The sequence below is a fragment of the Solea solea genome, chromosome 13 (genome assembly GCF_958295425.1).
Source record: "Solea solea chromosome 13, fSolSol10.1, whole genome shotgun sequence".
Lineage (NCBI taxonomy): Eukaryota > Metazoa > Chordata > Actinopteri > Pleuronectiformes > Soleidae > Solea > Solea solea.
This window is the reverse complement of record NC_081146.1, coordinates 25346246-25364141: the sequence shown is the minus strand read 5'-3', so window position 1 is coordinate 25364141 and position 17896 is coordinate 25346246. Positions and strand designations below refer to the sequence as shown.

Below are 17896 nucleotides of genomic sequence, written 5' to 3'. Positions count from 1 at the left end.
TTCAGTCTGTCTGGTCAGACTATGTCCAACTTTGTGACGTAAGACTGGGTCAGACATCAGTGGCCAAGCCTTGGACCAGGTTTGTGTCATGACAGCATCTCCATGATTTAATTTAGTTATTAGAAGCGAGACGTCACTGCTGTGTCAACAGTCATGGTTCTCAGTGTGTGTCCTACTATGAAGACATGTTGTATATGTTGAAGTCAGAAGTCATTTTAATAATTATTTTCTGGTGTCTTTGCTTCACTTAACAGAGAAATCATTAAAAATCATAATTTTAAGGTTTCGGAAACACAGATCAATATTTTCTGATATTTTCTGACATTTTGTGGCCCAAACAACCAATTAATAATTCATAGAAGTGACTAAATCATTCACTTCTGTCCTTCTGCCTACTTTTCCTGCATCACAAATGACACAAAAACAACTATATGATCCAGTTTTATCAACAGCAAAACTAAATTGTCTAAATTGTGAAAATCTATCAAAAATATGAACCATACCATAATTACAATAACATGTTGTAATTATCTTGTATTATAATTTATGTAATAGTGCGTTAATGACTGGAGAAAAAAGGCTAGAAATGTGAAAATACTACACATAATTACTCTGTTGAGTAGTAGTTTAGTAGCACGGTCTTTTCTAACTTTATTATAAGACATTTTTAACCTCTGCAGAATTTGAGGGGAGAAAGTGTCAGTGGCGCGTCGCTACGATGACCCTCTGCAGCACAGTTGTTGTTGTTGTCGAGGCAGATTAATCCTCCCACACACACACATGCTGCACTTTTCCTCCACCTTCTCTCACACAAGTGGTTCCCATTGAGTCGTTTCTCGGGGAGGCAGGTGTGTGTGTGTGCGTGTGTGTGTGTGTGTCTGTATACGTGCGTGGGTGTGTGTCTGTGTGTGTGTGTCACAGGTTTTTGTTCATTCGTCAAAGCTGTGTCACCACACAGGGTCAGGACCAGCAGCCACTGGAGCCGTGAGCACATCCCACTGTACAACAGGTGAAGGTGCAGTGTGTGTGTGTGTGTGTGTGCTCACCCACTCACTCACTCACTCACCCACTCACCCAGAAGAGAGGAGAGATGCACAACTTAGTTTGAATGTAGCCTGTCGTGCATATACAGCTGTGTCATCCACATATAGTATGATTCTTATCACTGGATTATTTATGTTTGTTGATAAAGACAAGCAGTGATTACTCACCCGAGGCTAATGCTAGAGCTAATCAACAGCTAATTAGCCAACAGCCAAGTAGTGATTGCTCACCAGAGGCTAACGCTAGAGTTAACCAACTAACCAACAGCTAATTAATCAACAGCCAAGTAGCGATTACTCACCTGAGGCTAATGCTAGAGCTAATCCACATCTAATTAATCAACAGCCAAGTAGCGATTACTCACCTGAGGCTAATGCTAGAGCTAACCAACAGCTAATTAGCCAACAGCCAAGTAGCGATTACTCATCTGAGGCTAATGCCAGAGCTAATCAACATCTAATTAATCAACAGCCAAGTAGCGATTACTCACCTGAGGCTAATGCTAGAGCTAACCAACAGCTAATTAGCCAACAGCCAAGTAGCGATTACTCATCTGAGGCTAATGCTAGAGCTAATCAACAGCTAATTAATCAACAGCCAAGTAGCGATTACTCACCTGAGGCTAATGCTAGAGCTAACCAACTAACCAACAGCTAATTAGCAAACAGCCAAGCGGCAATTACTCACCTCAGGCTAATGTGAGAGCCATGTAGTTAGGGATTCTCACTTGGAGTTCAATTTAGTCTCTTTTCTTAGATCAAACAAATTTGACATTAAATGATTTAACGTGACCGGGAACTCGGAGGAGTAGTGATGTTCTAAGAACAACTTTGATATCGTGCAGAATCCCCATACCTGAGATTGAGGTGCATGCAAGGAGATGTTTTTCTTTATTTATTCATGAATATTCTTCTGGACCATCTCTGTATTGACTCAGTGTGTAAACTTAAGTGAAACTAGTTCCACATGATTTGTTTTACATCATGACGAGCATAGTGAGACAACTGCAAATGTTTGCCTGAAAATGCCAAGAAGCGCCAATGAAAAGTTTCAGACGTGGATTCTACTGCCAGAAAAAAGAGACTTCAGTAGTTTGACGGAATAAACTCTTGTTGTGTTTTGTTAATGACTCAGAAGTTACACCACACTGGAGCTTTGAGCAACACAACATAACCAGAACAATGTCAGTTTTATGACTTGTGGCTACACAAACAAAGCTCATTTCTAGGCTAAATTGAAGTCTCTTTTGGAGACTTGTTTGTTAGGATTTACCTACGATCGCTGTCGTAATAGCCCCATGTTGAAAAAGGGGCTGTGTGTCGTGGTGAAAGCACATCAATCCATAGAAGTCTGCGTTAATGTCTGAGCTGTGAGAGATGAATGTCTTTGGCTTCATGAAAAACAAAAAAAAAACCTCCAAGCAACATGTTTTCTCTTTACAGCCGAGTGAGCGATGGAGGAGTGAAGCTGATTTACGGATCAGCTTTAGCACTGTTTTAATTGGCCTCTCTCCGTCTCCCTCTCTCCCTCTGTGTGTCTCCAGATGGACCCGGTGCAGAAGGCCGTCCTCCATCACACCCTCGGTCTCCCTCCCACCATCAAGAGGAAGCACGTCTCCTGCAGCGTCTGCCAGCTGAGGTTTAACTCACAGGTGAGTGGGTTTTCTTACAAGGGAATCACGAATAATCCTGCCAAACAAGAAAGGCACCCCAAAAAGAAAAGAATCTACTTTTATCTGTCTCTATGTGGTGGACTTGGGTGATCAAATTCTTGCTTGGACCCTAACCAAATAATTAATCATCTTATCTCTCGCTCCATCTTCATCCCCAACCACGGGTAAGGGTTAGGAGGAAGGGACTGTAGTAGCAAAAACAAGCAGGAACAAGTGTTGCTTCAAAATAGATTTAAAAGACCACAGAGTTGGTGCCTGGGGAATAGCCAGAGGGAGTGAGTTCCAGAGGCTTGGAGCAGCAACACTGAAAGCCCTGTTGCCAAAGTTTCGCCTGCAGGTGCGGGGGGATGGAGACGAGGCTGAGGTCAGCAGACCTCAGGTTCTGGGAGGGACAGTGAGCACATGAAGGGGATCTGAAAGATCATGTGGAACGAGTGGATGGAGAGACTTTTAGCAGAGGAGGAGAAGCTTGAAGATGATCCAGAACTTAACACAGAGCCAGTGCAGATGTTTCAGCATGGGGCTGTGGATGTGTTGCCAAGGTTTGGTCTGAGTGAGAGCCCTGGCAGCAGAGTTCTGAACATGTTGGAGCCTGTCCAGCCTTTTCTTGGGGACCCCAAAACAGGACGGCTTTGCAGACGTCCAGGCGTGATGTTAGGAATGCATGGACGAGGGTCTCGGCGACAGAATCGGGGAGTGACAGCCGGAGTCAGGGGAGATATTTCTGAGGTGGACACCCAAGTTGCGGACCTCTGTGGACCGGGAAGCGGTGAAGCCATCCACAGAGAGGACCAGATCTCTAACCATGTGGAGGAGGAGAGACTAATGCTGTGTTCACACCGGACGTGATGCAAATTTGTTGCGCGAAAACTTTACAAAGTCAACGCACAGACGCGATCGGCCGGGCCTTGCGTCGGCCGGGCCTTGCGTTATTATCACAACGTTGGTGATAATGGTGTTACTATTTTCTCAGGTGGTGCTTGGTATAAAAAAGTTTTGAGAACCACTGTTATGTATATTGTGGGAATATAAATACATGTGACAGAGGAAACCAGTTTCCAAGTAGAGTATGCAAATGAACATAGCAGCATGCCGCGATAATGAAAGGCATGATGCATGAGGAATATTGATACGACATTAAAATTCTCCCCTTCATTAGCGACAGGCTGTGGAGAGTTTAATTTGATTTCTTCTGAGGCTGAGAACGGAGCAGAGAAAGTGTTGAGCCGCTCGAGGTTTCTGATCCAGGAAAGAGCTGAAATATACAGAGTTCTTTCTTTTTTCTTAACACTGCGAATCAGACAAAAGGCTGATAGAAATCACACACCGTGGGCTGCAATTTTAATATCACTGTGAGATTGTGATTCATCAAACGGAGTAGCAGATGTGAGGAAAAAGAAGCCTTATAAGCTCTGTAAAGTCAGACGGCGTCTTATACGTGGACTTATACAGAACACAGAGTGATTTAAGACACACACAAAAATGTAATTAAAATGATAAAATCAGGCTTTGTTTTATTTTACACTGCTGTTATTGTTTCAGTTCTTCTCCCTGCTCTGAATCCGCGTGTTGTTCTTTGTGATTTACTGCTCCACAACTGTGACAGTTGGATTATTGGGATGGATGGGGAGGTCGAAGAGGGGACGCGTGTCATCAGTCAAGTGTTTTTCCCCTCTCTGGTTCTTGGTTTTTTTTTCAGTTTTTTGCTTGACTATAAATGTGTTGAATCTTGAAGCGGGCTGAAGTAAAGCCAGAGCAGCAGACATGTAAACCCGGAACAAACTGAAAAGACTTTGCTGTTTTCAGGCGGGAGAACCAATCAGGTGTGGCCATGTGGTCACATTTTTTATAGAACTTTATTAACACATTTATATGTGGACAGATTTGGGTGGTCATTTCGACTACACTACAATATCATTTTGTCCATGATAACGATGGTATGATGATTCTGAGATTCTCTATTCATTGCGAGACTATTTCATTTACGATAAATTATGTAGGGCGCATTTTTTTAATGAATTAGAACCAGTTTATTTGCTCCATGTAACATAAAAAACGTTGGATTAATGGATTAATGGATTAATTTTGGTTTGTGGACAATACTAGATATTTGAGAATGTCATCATTTCTAGGTTTGGGAAACACTGATTGACATTTTTCAACATTTTTTGGTAGTTTTTTATTGAGCAACAAGTACTCGATAAGAGGGAAAATAATTGACAATCAATAGTTGCAGCCTTGCTATCATGATGTACGTGGAAGGAGGACTTTTTTTTTAATGACAGTGTTTTTATTTATTTCCAAAACTGATATCTTAGTCTAAACTTATTGCTAATAAATAAATAAAGCTGTGTCATATCAAGTAAATGCATAGTTGAACGTCGATGCGCACGATTTCTGCTCTTTCTCTGCAGCATCCAGGAGTTTTTTTGTTGTCAAGTAACAATAATAATTATATTTTAGCATCAAAAATATCATTCCGGGTTAAAGAGCTTTAACATACTCGTATATTAACTGTCGAAGAAACATAAACATTGCTAGAAAGCTAGATAGATGACAAGAAAGATACTGTAGCAAGATAGCTAGAAAGAAAGATAGAATCCTAGCTAGAAGTTTGGTTTCAAGCACTTTACAACTCAAAACATAGAAGTTATGAGATAAATGCAAAATCTACATAAAAATAAGCAACAAAATAAGATTTCAAAAAAGATATATATATAGATATAAATGGCTATAGCGTACAAGAAGGTACATACTGTATACTGTTTATAGACATAAAGACATTAAATTGACATAGATAACAAAATAGAATGTATTCCCCGAGTTAGATTATTGTGTTTGTTTGGGTCTAGTCTTTAATTGTGTGTTTGTGTTTTTCATATCAAGAGAAAAATAATGAAATACAATCAGGGCTGAAACTAACAATTATTTTCACAATCAAATCGTTTGTCTCAGTATATTCTTGACTAACTGATTAGGTTGGACCATGACATGTTTGTGAAAATGTTTCACAAACCAAAAGGATTCAGTTTTAATGACGAGCAAAAGAAACCAGAAAATATTGACATTTAAGAAGCTGAGTTTTAATCCGACAAATCAATCCTTTGAGAGACTGACGTGTTTGAAAGCAGGAACTCTGTGTTTGATTTGAAGGGGAACGATCACATCACAGTGGAGGCGATAATGAAATACTGGACTTGAATGGAGCACAGTCTCTAAAGGTTACGACAGAGTTTGGTCGTTGAGAGACGCGTTAAACAACCTTTTGTTGTCTCTGCTTCGGGACAAATCAGGGCTCGGTGTGAAGACACACGCTGTCATTATCTCAACAATGACGAAACCACAGTGGCAGACGGAGTCGTCTGGAGGTTCAGACTCTTCTTTCTGTGATTATAGTGCACACGTTCTTTGTGTCCCTCCCTAAACTAATCACTTTGATTACCATCGCGTCTTTGTCCCGGTCCAGACCTGTGATCGACGTGATCCAGTCTTCAGTTGGACCGTTCACACCTTCCACCGCCTTTTTATTTAAACACACAATGATGTCATGACGAGTGGTGACAACAAAATGAGTCTGACTCCACACCAAGGTTAGAATAGATTGGGTTTTTTCATTAGTTTTGACTTTTTGTTTGTGAAATGTGTAACTTTTGATTAATTTAAGCGCGTGTTTGCCTGTTTTCATTGGTTTTTTTTGTTAATGTTTTAGTTTTTATTAGTTTTTATGTTAGTTGTATGTAATATGGAGTAAATTCCATTTTAAAAATGTATTAGGACAGATGAACAAGTGTTGGATGCAGTTGGTGTGTTAGTCAGATAAAAATCAAATAGCCAACAATCTAAAGACACACACGAACATAACATAAATAATAACAAATAATCCTCATGAGAAACGTCTCAGGAGCTCAATCTGAGGCAAAAACATGAGCAAAATGAAAGAAACCCAATAAAAGACTCGAGGTTTGATTCACTGACATGAACCTACTCAACCCAATTAACTGCATAACGAACTCGTGTCACCTTATTTATGTCCCACACTGTAAACAAAAACATTTTATTACGTATGAATAATCAAATATAACCATTTTAAAGAAAAACACACTTCACATGAACCCAAAGGGATTATGTATGAAATACATTTACAAAGACGAAAAACTAAGCACATTTTGCTATAATTTGAGTTAGTTTTCGTTAACTATAATAACCTTGTTCTACACATGCGTCTGGGATAAAGTGTTTTTTGTGAGCACAGACAAAGTCTGCAGCACTTTCACAGTATTTTTATACTTTCTTACACTTCACCTGTACATGGATTCATTTGCTGTTATCACAGCTTTCAAACTTATAACTGAAGCAAATTAATCCAACTGAAGATACGAACCAAACCTTCAAAATATGACCCAGAGGAGGGTTCCCTAATGTAGCGCCCCCTAGAGGTAGAAGCGATATGACACCGGAAATGGAAAATCCCAGAATCCCACTAAAAAAGGGGACATTTCTAAAAACTGACAGACCTTTTCTTCTGATTGTTACATTTGTTTTTTTTTGAGAGGCTTCTACACTGAACTATTCAGTCAAGATTGTGAGATAAATGGTCACCGTTTCAAGCCCTTTATCCAAAACTCAAGCACCTTTTTACAACTTGACAGCACAATATTAAAATTCAAGCACTTGCAATGATAGTCACCCTGTTTATAATGTATATTTAATACAAAACTGTTTCAGTCGTGTTTGTTTTCATGTTGCTGCTCCAACTCGAGTTGTTTTTCAGAACAACTGAAACTGATATATTCTATTTAATTCAGTGGGTGAACGTGTATTTAAGTGAGTTTGCTGTTTGTCTTACTTTTATATTTATCTATTCACTGCTCTATTGATTACAGAGCAGCCTCCTCTTCTTACTACACACTTTAATGTGACAATAAATCATTAAAAATGTCCAAAAAAAAGACACAGAAAACACTTTTATGATCAGAAATATGTCAAATATAAATGCACACACTGTTAAAATCTACAGAACGTATAAACATGAATACACAGGAATAGAAACTTCTCAGAGTCTTTGCTCAGAAGGACATGATTTGTCCTCTCGCGTGGTCAAACGATGCTTCCCTTGTTCGCCACGACCTGACAACACAGGACCGACGAGAAGATCATGCCCAGAATCATCACGGCGCCGAAACCAAACGCGATGCCCATGTGCGAGCCCGACACCCTGTCCATCCACGTCATGAGGAAGACCATGCACGGCGTGGCGTAGACCTCGCGTCCGTCCACTGACGTGCAATCCCTGGACGTGTCAGTGCAGTTACAGGAGCGTGGGACCTGCTCCGACTCGCCCCAGTCCAGGTGCCCCTTGAACAGACCGCAGCAGAAGCCGGTCCTCTCGATCTGCTGGAACGCCACCTGGTCGCTCGCCGACAGCTTGCTCAGCGGCAGCAGCTGCGTCATGTGAAGTCTCATCTTCTCCTGAGCGGCTGTTGTCCTCGAGATCACTCCCATCACTCCCACGGCCAGCATCATGAGCAGCACGGAGAGCAGGCCCAGGAAGAAGAGCACCAGCAGGCAGCGGTTCTCTCGGATGGCTCCACAGCAGCCCAGGAAGCTCAGGATCACCGTGGCCGCGCCGACAAACACCAGCAGGTCTACGGCCGGCAGATGTTCGTCAGGGATCTGGAAGCGTTCTTTGTTGGCCCTGGCGTGCAGCACCAGCCCGAAGATGACGATTCCGCTCAGGAAGAACAAGAAATTGAAGGTGAAGAGGGAGTACTTGATGAACTTGTTGACCGCCATGGTTTTTACTCTACAATGGAGACACAGCTACTGAAACCTGGACCATCAGGGACATGAATATGAGGAGGGGTGGGTGGGAACTGTTGAACAATAAAGTTGTGGGTGTGACACTGAGGGAGTAACGGGGGGGAATGGGGGTCAACTTGTTGAAAGAAAACTGACCTGTGGAGGAGGAAAAAGAAGTTGTTCTTCCAGGTTCAAATGACACCAACATGTTATCACACAGCAGGGAGGGAAGAGAGTGGATACAGTCCATATCCAGACTTTTATACTTTTGTTCAGTTAATTGTCTTCATTCTTCTTATTTTGTTAATTTGCAAAAACGACCAGAACAATCTTAGAACACAGAGAATTTATTCTTATTATTATTATGACATCATCGTTTTCCCCCTATGTCGTGTATTTCTCACGCTGGGACCTGTTTCAGTTTCTCACATGGACGAAATCAGTCCGTACTTTGGACTGTGACTACTGTGTGTTTATATAGGTGTAAATATAATAGATTTGATTCTGAGATTTAAGTCAGAATTCTGAGATTTAAGTCAGAATTCTGAGATTTAAGTCAGAATTCTGATTAAAAATAGTCAGAATACTGTTAAAAAAACTTTTTTTATCAGAATTCTTATATAAAAAAAGTCTAAATTCTGATTAATAAAAGTCAGAATTCTGTGAAAAAGTCATTTCATTTCTGTTAAAACAGTGTCTTATATCCTTTTTTTCAGCACGACCTGTAAGAAATATGATTAAATTATATTTACACATCTATATAAATACACCTGACAAAAAAAGGTCTAAATCTGATACATCACAGTTCAAAGTATGGACTGATTTCGTCCATGTGAGAAACTGAAACAGGTCCCAGAGTCAGGTGAAAATCTCAGAACGCTGACCTGGTGTTGGGGAAAAACGGTGATGTCATAATCCCACTCGACCCCAGTAAATTCAACAACTGAATTAAGGCCTTAAACTCACAGAAACTGAACTGTTTTGTTCTTAAAAACCTTTCCTTAAGTATAAGAAGTGTCTTCATCCACACAACAATGACTCCACATGCTGTTGTGTATATAACCCAGGCCTGTGTGCGGTGAGTAACAACAAACTCCTGCTTTGATTTCAGCAGCAGAGATGAAACTCTGCCTAAAGCAGTTTGAAAAGATAACAAGCGTGAAGATTAAATGAAGAAAAATCTACATGTTTTTCTTTTTTTCTTGTTTTTTTAACAGATTTCGTGCCAATGGCAGCTTTAAATTAGACGTGACGTTGTATTTTTCTACAATCGGGGGAAAATCCCATTTAGGATTAAAAGCTTGTAAAAAAAAAAAACCAAAAAAAAAAACCAGGAGGCTTTAAAAAAGAAATGGGATAAATTTACCACGAGTTGAGATGAAGGAATGATGTGAGCAGTGCACGTGTGCAGGACGTGTAAATAGGTAATAAAGCAGTTGATCAACAGATTACAGACCTGAGTCCAGGTTTATGATCCTGACTCACACACACATTAAAAACCAGAACCATCTTAAAACCATTTAAACCTGTTTTTTTTTTTTTTACCTTCCAGGTCTCAGTCTGTTTACAAGCTGCTCTCCCACAGAGCAGCGAGGTTTATTCTGGTTATTTAGTACATTTTAGTTTATTTAGCGTCACAGGCAGGTCAGAAGAAACGAATTGTAGAAACTGGGGTTTTGTTTTGTTTGTAGATAAAAATAATATCGCAATAAATTAAAGTTTGGTGTACGGAAGAGAATTAGGGCCACATGTAAAATAAAATAAAATAAAACAGCATGAATTCTGAGATTAAAGTCAGAATTGTAAGATTAAAGTCGGAATTCTGAGGAAAAAAAAGTCTGAATTCTGGAAAAAAAGAAAAGTCAGAATTCCGAGATTGAAGTCAGAATTCTAAGATTGAAGTTGGAATTCTAAGAAAGAACTTTTCGGGCCACATGTAAAAAGAATTCTGAAAAAGAATTCGGAAACTTGGCATGGAGAATGCCATTATCTCCATTCTCCACCTCAAGGGCTCTATAGTGCCCCCTAGGGTGAAAACAGAGGAAAAATTTAGTTCCACCAAATTTCCCGAAACTTGGTGGGAAGATGTTATAGACCAAGACGAACAAAAAAGTCGGCAGTAACTATGGCCTCAACTCAACAGGAAGTCGGCCATTTTGAATTTTGGTGTCCATTTTGGTAATTTGCACCCTACATAAATGAACAACCTCGTATTAGTTTGTATTGGAAGTATGTTCACTGTATTGTCCCTATTCAGATACAATTCTATTCTATTCCGTGTTAACCAGGGCACTAAAGATTTTTTTATCTCACTCTGTTTTTATTGCTGTTTAAATAAAGGTTACATTAAATACATTCTCTCTCCCTCCTGTAACAGGCAATAATAAACGTTGTGGACTGATTACACCTTTAATGAAAGAGTGACGGCTCTGCAGCATCTGCGCACGAGATGAGACGCGAGGATGAAAACAAACCCCATCTGCTCGTCCGCGGACTTCATTTAACCAGTTATTATTAATGCGCTGCATTTGATTATAGGTCGCGCTGTGGTGAAGTGTGAGCTAATCTGCATGTCCGTCCTCTAATCTGTCGCAGGTACTGATGACAATAATGAAGATTATAATGACCATAAATGCCACGAGGACGGGGTTTGTTTGTTTAGACACAAACCTGCAGAGAAACTGCTGTTGACTTATTTCTGTTTGAATGGGTTTCTGTGGATTAAAGTAAGTCCTTAAAGTCTCCCAGTGACATTAAAAAGACCTGGTTTTAGCTTCTGCCCACAGTGATCACATTACACATTCATTAAACACAACTGTTGAAACTTTAACGACCATGAAAGTGAATTAAGAGTCTAAAAAGTAGTATTCCATTCAAACGCTTAGTAGTAACGTCTATATTTCCCTTTTAGCGTCTACTCTTGAACAAATATCATGACGTTGTAGTGGTTAAAGGGCGAAACACGTGTTTTACACAGTTAAAACAGGTCATCTTCAATTTATTTCACCTACTCTCATTTCACTTCACTCCGCAGCGCTGCCATGGCAACACCTCCACCTCACACTTCCATCACTAATTCTGCCAAACACTGGAATTTAGTGAATGTGAAATTCAACAAAGGAACAAAGATTTCCGGAAAAAGAAAGAATCAGATACCATGAATTCCTCTGATACCTGATCCCCCCACACACACACACTGATCTGAGGCTGTGTGTGCGTGTGTGTGTGTGTGTGTGTGTGTGTGTGTGTGTGTGTGTGTGTGAATGAGACGTTTGCATATGAATAAAAGAACCATCATCAGGTAGTTTCAGCTGCGCTCGTTCTGTAGTAAATAAACCTTTTAGAGTCTGTTTTATCTGTTTCCTTCATCTTTAATCTCTGCAGTGACATGTTTAAGAGAAAGAAAATACTAATTAAATTGAATTTTTTGTTCTTTAGGAACAACAAAATGTGTCACAGCTCTGGAGAGAAGAGAAGAAAATCACACACACACATGTTTTATGTCTCACGTGACAGGATTTGACAAACACAAGAGAAACCTGGCAGCGTCACAATATTAGAAGATCATCATGATAAAAAAAACACACACACACGGGGGCGCTATAGAGTCCAAACCAAAGCCTAATAATTTAAATCTGTTTATCAAGTTTTGTGAGAATCGGACTTTTCTAAAGGCCGAAAACGTGTGTTTGTAAACAGACAAAATGCTGCAGGAAATTCAATTAAAAGTCATTAAGTTTCACCAAAATCAGTGCGACTTTTAAAAACTTTCAATTGGGGGCGCTGTTGAGCCATATTGTTTCACCTGCATATGAAACCATCCATAAATTAACTAATGCTGTGTTCACACCAAACGCGATTTGTCGCCTTGCTTGGAATCATTTTGTACATTTTCTCAGCAACAGAAAGGGTTTAAAAAAATAAATATAAGAGTCCATCGATCAATACAGAATACTATAAAGTGCAATAGTAAAGTGTGGCGTTAGCATTAGCGCAAAAAAAATGTATTGTTCATATATGATAAGAAGTTATCTGTCGTGATGTTTTGTGCACATTTAAGTTAAAACGATCAATTTAAATTTGGTTTTGAATGAATGAGGGAGGAAAAAGGCGGGAAAATGGTGTGAAATGCTAAAAGTAACTGTGGAAAATCTGTAATAATACTTTTTATTAATGTTTTCAAGTTTGAATGACATTTTTATGTTAGAGTACATGTAGTTTAAAGTTTAGTGTCTGAAGTACATTTCAATTCACCTGAATGATGAATTTTATTTGAAAAATTATGAATATTTCAGGAAAAAATCTGAATGTCCTGAATATTTTGAAGTCTCTACATTCAAGTATGTGGAACTAAGAAGCAATAAATTCCTGTATTTGGATGAGACTTTGCTTATTAAAGGCGACATAGAATGCTTGTATCACACATATATGTTAGTTATGGAGGTCTACTTACATATATTAACTTGTTTTCATGATTAAAAACCTCCTAATCGCTGCAAACGAGCCGATCAAAATATCTCCTCACTGACGCTCTCGTCAGCCGCGCTGTTTCAGACCAAACAGTTGCTGTGATTGGCCAGCCAACGAGAGCTTTCCTACTGTCCTGTGATTGGCCAGGTACCTGGAAGTGACGTAATAGATAGGCCAGCTCTCAGATACACAGCTCCCCCTCTGGCACGGTGGATGCTCTGCGTCTCAGCAGCTACAACGAGACTAGTTCTTCTTCTTCTTCTGCGGTTGAATGTACGCAACCGGATGTGCCCGGACTAGTGCCCGCACCGGGAGGCGCTACGGTGGTGAGAGGAGTGGTGAGGATTTCTGATGACGACATCAAATTAAGGAAGTGTCGATCCGCTTCGCAGAGCCCAGGAAAACAATACAACACTATTTTCTCAGCAGTGGCTGAACTGTTTGTTCTGAAACTTTAGGGTTTCATAAACGAGGTAATGACGCAGATACACACGCAAACGCAGCGTTAATTGGAGCTTCCGGTCTATGTCACCTTCAATGAACATACAGTCAATTTAGCACAATGCTAATTTCCATCCACAGTCCCAGATGTAAAAGAAAGTAAACCGTTTAGTAGAAATGAGAGTTAAATTAAAACAGTTGCTTACCAGGCAAAGCAGTGTCTATCCTCTTTTTATAAATGTGCTTATTTTTCATGTGGTGTGTTCTAATGTTTACAGCATTGGTTGATATTTTATTTATCCAGGATTTAATCTTTTTTATGAAGCAAATAGAAGTAAGTGGTGCTTTCTCGAACAGCCACAGGCAAACATATTCCAGCGCGTGCATCCTTTGATCGATAAAACATTCTGTGCAAAAGTGGATTTCCTGAACTGTACTTCACATTGTGCTGTTAGTTTTGCTATTTCACCGTTTGGTAAAATCACCCCACCGTCCATTCCTTGATTTATAAATGAGACAAAGTCCTTTTAAATCATTTAAAATGTTATATTTCTCTGTTATTGAGCAAAGATGAGATGACGGCAGTTTCCCAGCAAAAAAACTCACATGGCTTTCTTTGTAAAGCTGTTCCTTTTATTATCTATTTATCTATAATATTTGAATGCAGTGACACCAGCAAACGACCAGGTTGTGAAGCAGAATAAAAATCTAAAAGCCTTTGTTGTCATTGTAATTTGGAAGAATGAGCAAAATATATTCAGCATTTACGGAAAATTATGAAGCTTTCCTAAAAAACAAGAAGTTTTAATTAGTAAATATCAATCCCATACTGTATATATTCTGCTGTCTTTAATGTACATTATATTTTTTTTAGTTTTATAGTCGTATTGTTATCTTTCTATATTGTACTTTAACATTTTTAGCTCGCTTTCGGGCTAGTTATCCTGCTATCTTTGTACTTCCTTCTCTTTTTTATTCCAAGAGGCGACTGCATCCGTCGCTCTTGCCACAGGCGCTGAATGCAGGGACGTGTGCAGAGGTAAACAAGGACAAGTCAAAGTCTCTGCATATGTCCCGCTCCTGTGTGTCTGCACGGACCTGTGCGTCGACGTGTTCAGACTTTAAATCACACACACACACACACACAGGTGACTGTGGGAAAAGAAATGAGCGTAGTAATGGGTTTGCTTCATTTCCACTCATGTATAATTTGAAACGTCGACAGTCGTTCAGGTGCCAAAACCAAGAAAAATTGGTTGGTTTGGCAAAACTCTTTATTCTATTTACATGAAAAAAGGTATTTTTACCTCCAGGTTTTTCTAAAGTGGCTCATTTTCGGAGCGCAATAAATCACTCTGAAGCAGTTTTTCAATAAATAATTTAAGAAAGAGCACTTCACTTACTTATGAGAGCATTGGTGCATTAATCATAAGAATTGTTTATTTTCTTCCTGTAATTTGGCAGAAACTGAATCAAATATTAACTTTTATTTTTTTTGTCGCAGGACTATTACAACACCAGCTTCCCCCTGTTAATAAGATTTAGTCTGCTTCATTGACTCTGCTCGTGTTCCCTTAATCTTCATACTTGGTTTCACCCGCGCCCTGCAGTGTTCGTTTGCTGCTTCCAGCTTTAAATTGATCCTGCTATTTGCTCTCCCTCACAGAGCCAGGCCTTGGCCCACTACAAGGGGACCAAACATGCCAAGAAGCTAAAATCCCTGGATGCTCCGAAGACGAAGCTCAAAGGCTCAGTGGTCACCAAGGAAACCACCAATCAGGAGATCGCCAAGGCAGTCACCACCTCCCAGGTGTCTAACGGCACCGACAGGAAAGGTTTGTGTTTTCCAGCTCGTCGCACATTCCTCAACACACGTTTCTTTGTTTGTAGCTGCTGCTGCTGCTGCTGCTGTTGCTGCTGCTGCTGCTGCTGCTTTTTTGTGTGTGTTCACAATCAATGAAAAAAAAGAATCTCACAGTTCTGGCGTTTCTTACATTTGCTGCACACAGCGTGAGGTTGTTTAAGGAGTTGGACGAGTCTCGCTGTTGATCACATCAACTCTGTGGCTCATCTGCCAAAGGCTGGCTGCTGACTCAGTAATCGTTTATTGAATTTTCAGAGACAGGAGATCTTTGCAGAACACGCCGGAGAATCAGGTATGAGCGATGTGTTTAGGCGTCGGTGGGTTTAAAACAAAGTGTTTTGTTGAGGTGATGTCGGGTCGCTATCAACGCAGTTTTTGTAACTTTTGCTGTTTGATTTTTGACGTCTTCTAAAGCTTTGGCTTTATACTCGCCTCAGTGCGTCCATTCCAGCTCTGTATTATATGTAATCTGCTCATTTCAGAAGGTACGACTGACTTCTGTTATGAGATTGACGACGGGGTAGAACGGAAACAAAGTGTTAGTGGAGCTTTTGCGAAGCGTAAAAGGAAAAACAACGGCGCACTTCACAGTTAGGAATGGCTGATTTGACCATGGAAACCCAATAAGTGCCGATATGCAAATTGGTAAACTTAAGAAGTGCTTAAGTTTAAGTTTAAGAAGACTTTTCAGAGCCACTGCACTTAGCCAAAAAACAACCAGTCAACCAAAGCAAGTGCAGCAAACTGCGTCCTCAGTTTCCAAAGGTTTTGAGACTGTCCTGAAAATGTAACTATGGGTCATATGCAGGAATTGCAACCCATAGATACGTTTCTAAATTAGGCACCGCCCCTAGTGGCAGTATAATCACAGCAATCTGGTACCTGGGGTGTGTCATCGTCAAGTAGCTTTGACAAGGTTTCCACTGGCAGTTTGCTTCGGGGTTAATTGGTGTGATCAATATGGGTTTGACTCCCATGTTAGACTTAATAGTTCACAATAAAAAATACAAAAGTGCTTCATTATAACTTGATATTGAGTGGCAGGCCACATGAAGTGGATTGGGGAGGCCACATATGGCCCCCACGCCGCATGTTTGAGACCATTGAACTTCCACTTTGCCTCCATGAGCCACAGACACTAAAATATATATATCCAGCCACTGAATCCTTCTTGGTTTGAACGTCGTGGGTATGAACATCTCAGGATAGGAACCCAAAAGCAGAAAGCACAGAAATAAAATGATGGGTTGACCTTCAGAAAAAGCCTAGCTTCACCACCTGAAGTGACACAGTCTTCAGCATCACAGTTTCTGGCCTCAGGAACGTTTGCCTCGCTCCTCAGCTCAATGACAACACTCAAAACTCTGTTGTTGTTTTTTAAAGCTGCATTTAATGAACACTGAGCTCTGTGAGTGATGTCTTCATGCGAGAGTGTGGCTCGTAATCTTTTATCCACGTTAAGTGCCTCTGAGTGCCTTTAAAAGTGCCGTATAAATAAAGTGTCTTAATATTTTCATTAGAAACACAGTCCTGGTAAATGGCCAGGTGTGCTGGAGGCAGCAGAGAGACAGCTCCAGGGAGAACTTTTAACATCACGAAATGCCGTTTTGAGCTGAGTCTGTCCAAGTGTGCAGCCATTACCCCGGGTTTGTGTGATTCACGCTAAAGGCAGCGAGCTCTTCTTGAAAAGAGATCAGTGAGGCAGCGTGATGACGCCAGGAGGAGACGGCGGTGCCAGACATGTCACTGCACCTTCCAGTGCTTCAGACGTAGCTGGAAGAAATGCTGTGCGCAGCAGTGTGTTTGAATTCTTCAGCGTGGCATTTCAGAGCTGCAGCTGGCTGGAAAAAAACGCTTCATTCATTGTCGAGTTTTATCCGCAGTTTATTAAGGGACTGACATTTTGGGAACGCGGCCATCTCTCCTGAGCAGATGAGCACAGATAGATGCGCTTGTTTCGTACGCAAACGCACACACACATGTGACAGGAGACAATCTTTGCATTACATTAGATGTCATTTAGCAGACACTTTTATCCAAAGGGACTTACAATAAGTGCATTTCAACATTTGGGGAAAAACAAGAGATAGAAGTAAGTAGGTCAGTGCTTCAAGTATGCCAAACTATAAATCTCTATTACTCTATTTTTACTGCATTTATTACAAGTCGAACAACATGTGTTTTTCAATGGTGCCAACATCTTATCACATAAAGGTCTAATAATAACATAGTAACAACAAACTTGCTGAATTAAAAGACACATGAGTCTAGCAATGCTCAGTTTTATTAAATACATGAAACAGGTCATCAAAATACTAAACTTTATAGGACCAGAAACCCTTTATAGGGTTGAAACTTGGTGCTAATATGGCACCGGTGTACAACTTCAATTTACATATAGTTTTACACATTTTAGGAACAGTCTTTTTTTTCCAAATTAAAACATTTTGTTTAAGTAACAAATTAAAATGCTATCTATCTATCTATCTATCTATCTATCTATCTATCTATCTATCTAGCTTTGTAGTTATCAGCTAACTAGCTCTTTCTTTTTCCTTTCTATCTATTTATCAATCTAGCCATCGAGCTAGCTATCGTGCTATCTT

The 17896-nt window shown here is 40.1% G+C and overlaps 2 protein-coding genes across 2 annotated transcripts in view; one reads left to right on the top strand and one right to left on the bottom strand.

The window, feature by feature from the left end:
* znf385d (zinc finger protein 385D) overlaps positions 1–17896 on the top strand; it is a 101692-nt gene that overhangs the window by 50594 nt on the left and 33202 nt on the right. The window contains exons 3-4 of the mRNA XM_058648096.1: positions 2588–2695; positions 15093–15261. Of these exons, the coding sequence (XP_058504079.1) occupies positions 2588–2695; positions 15093–15261 (277 nt within the window). The remainder of the gene's footprint in view (positions 1–2587; positions 2696–15092; positions 15262–17896) is intronic.
* On the bottom strand, positions 6736–8554 carry LOC131471507 (tetraspanin-8-like). The gene has a single exon (XM_058648098.1). It carries the CDS (start codon positions 8507–8509, stop codon positions 7814–7816), a length of 696 nt encoding a protein of 231 aa, XP_058504081.1. The 5' UTR covers positions 8510–8554; the 3' UTR covers positions 6736–7813.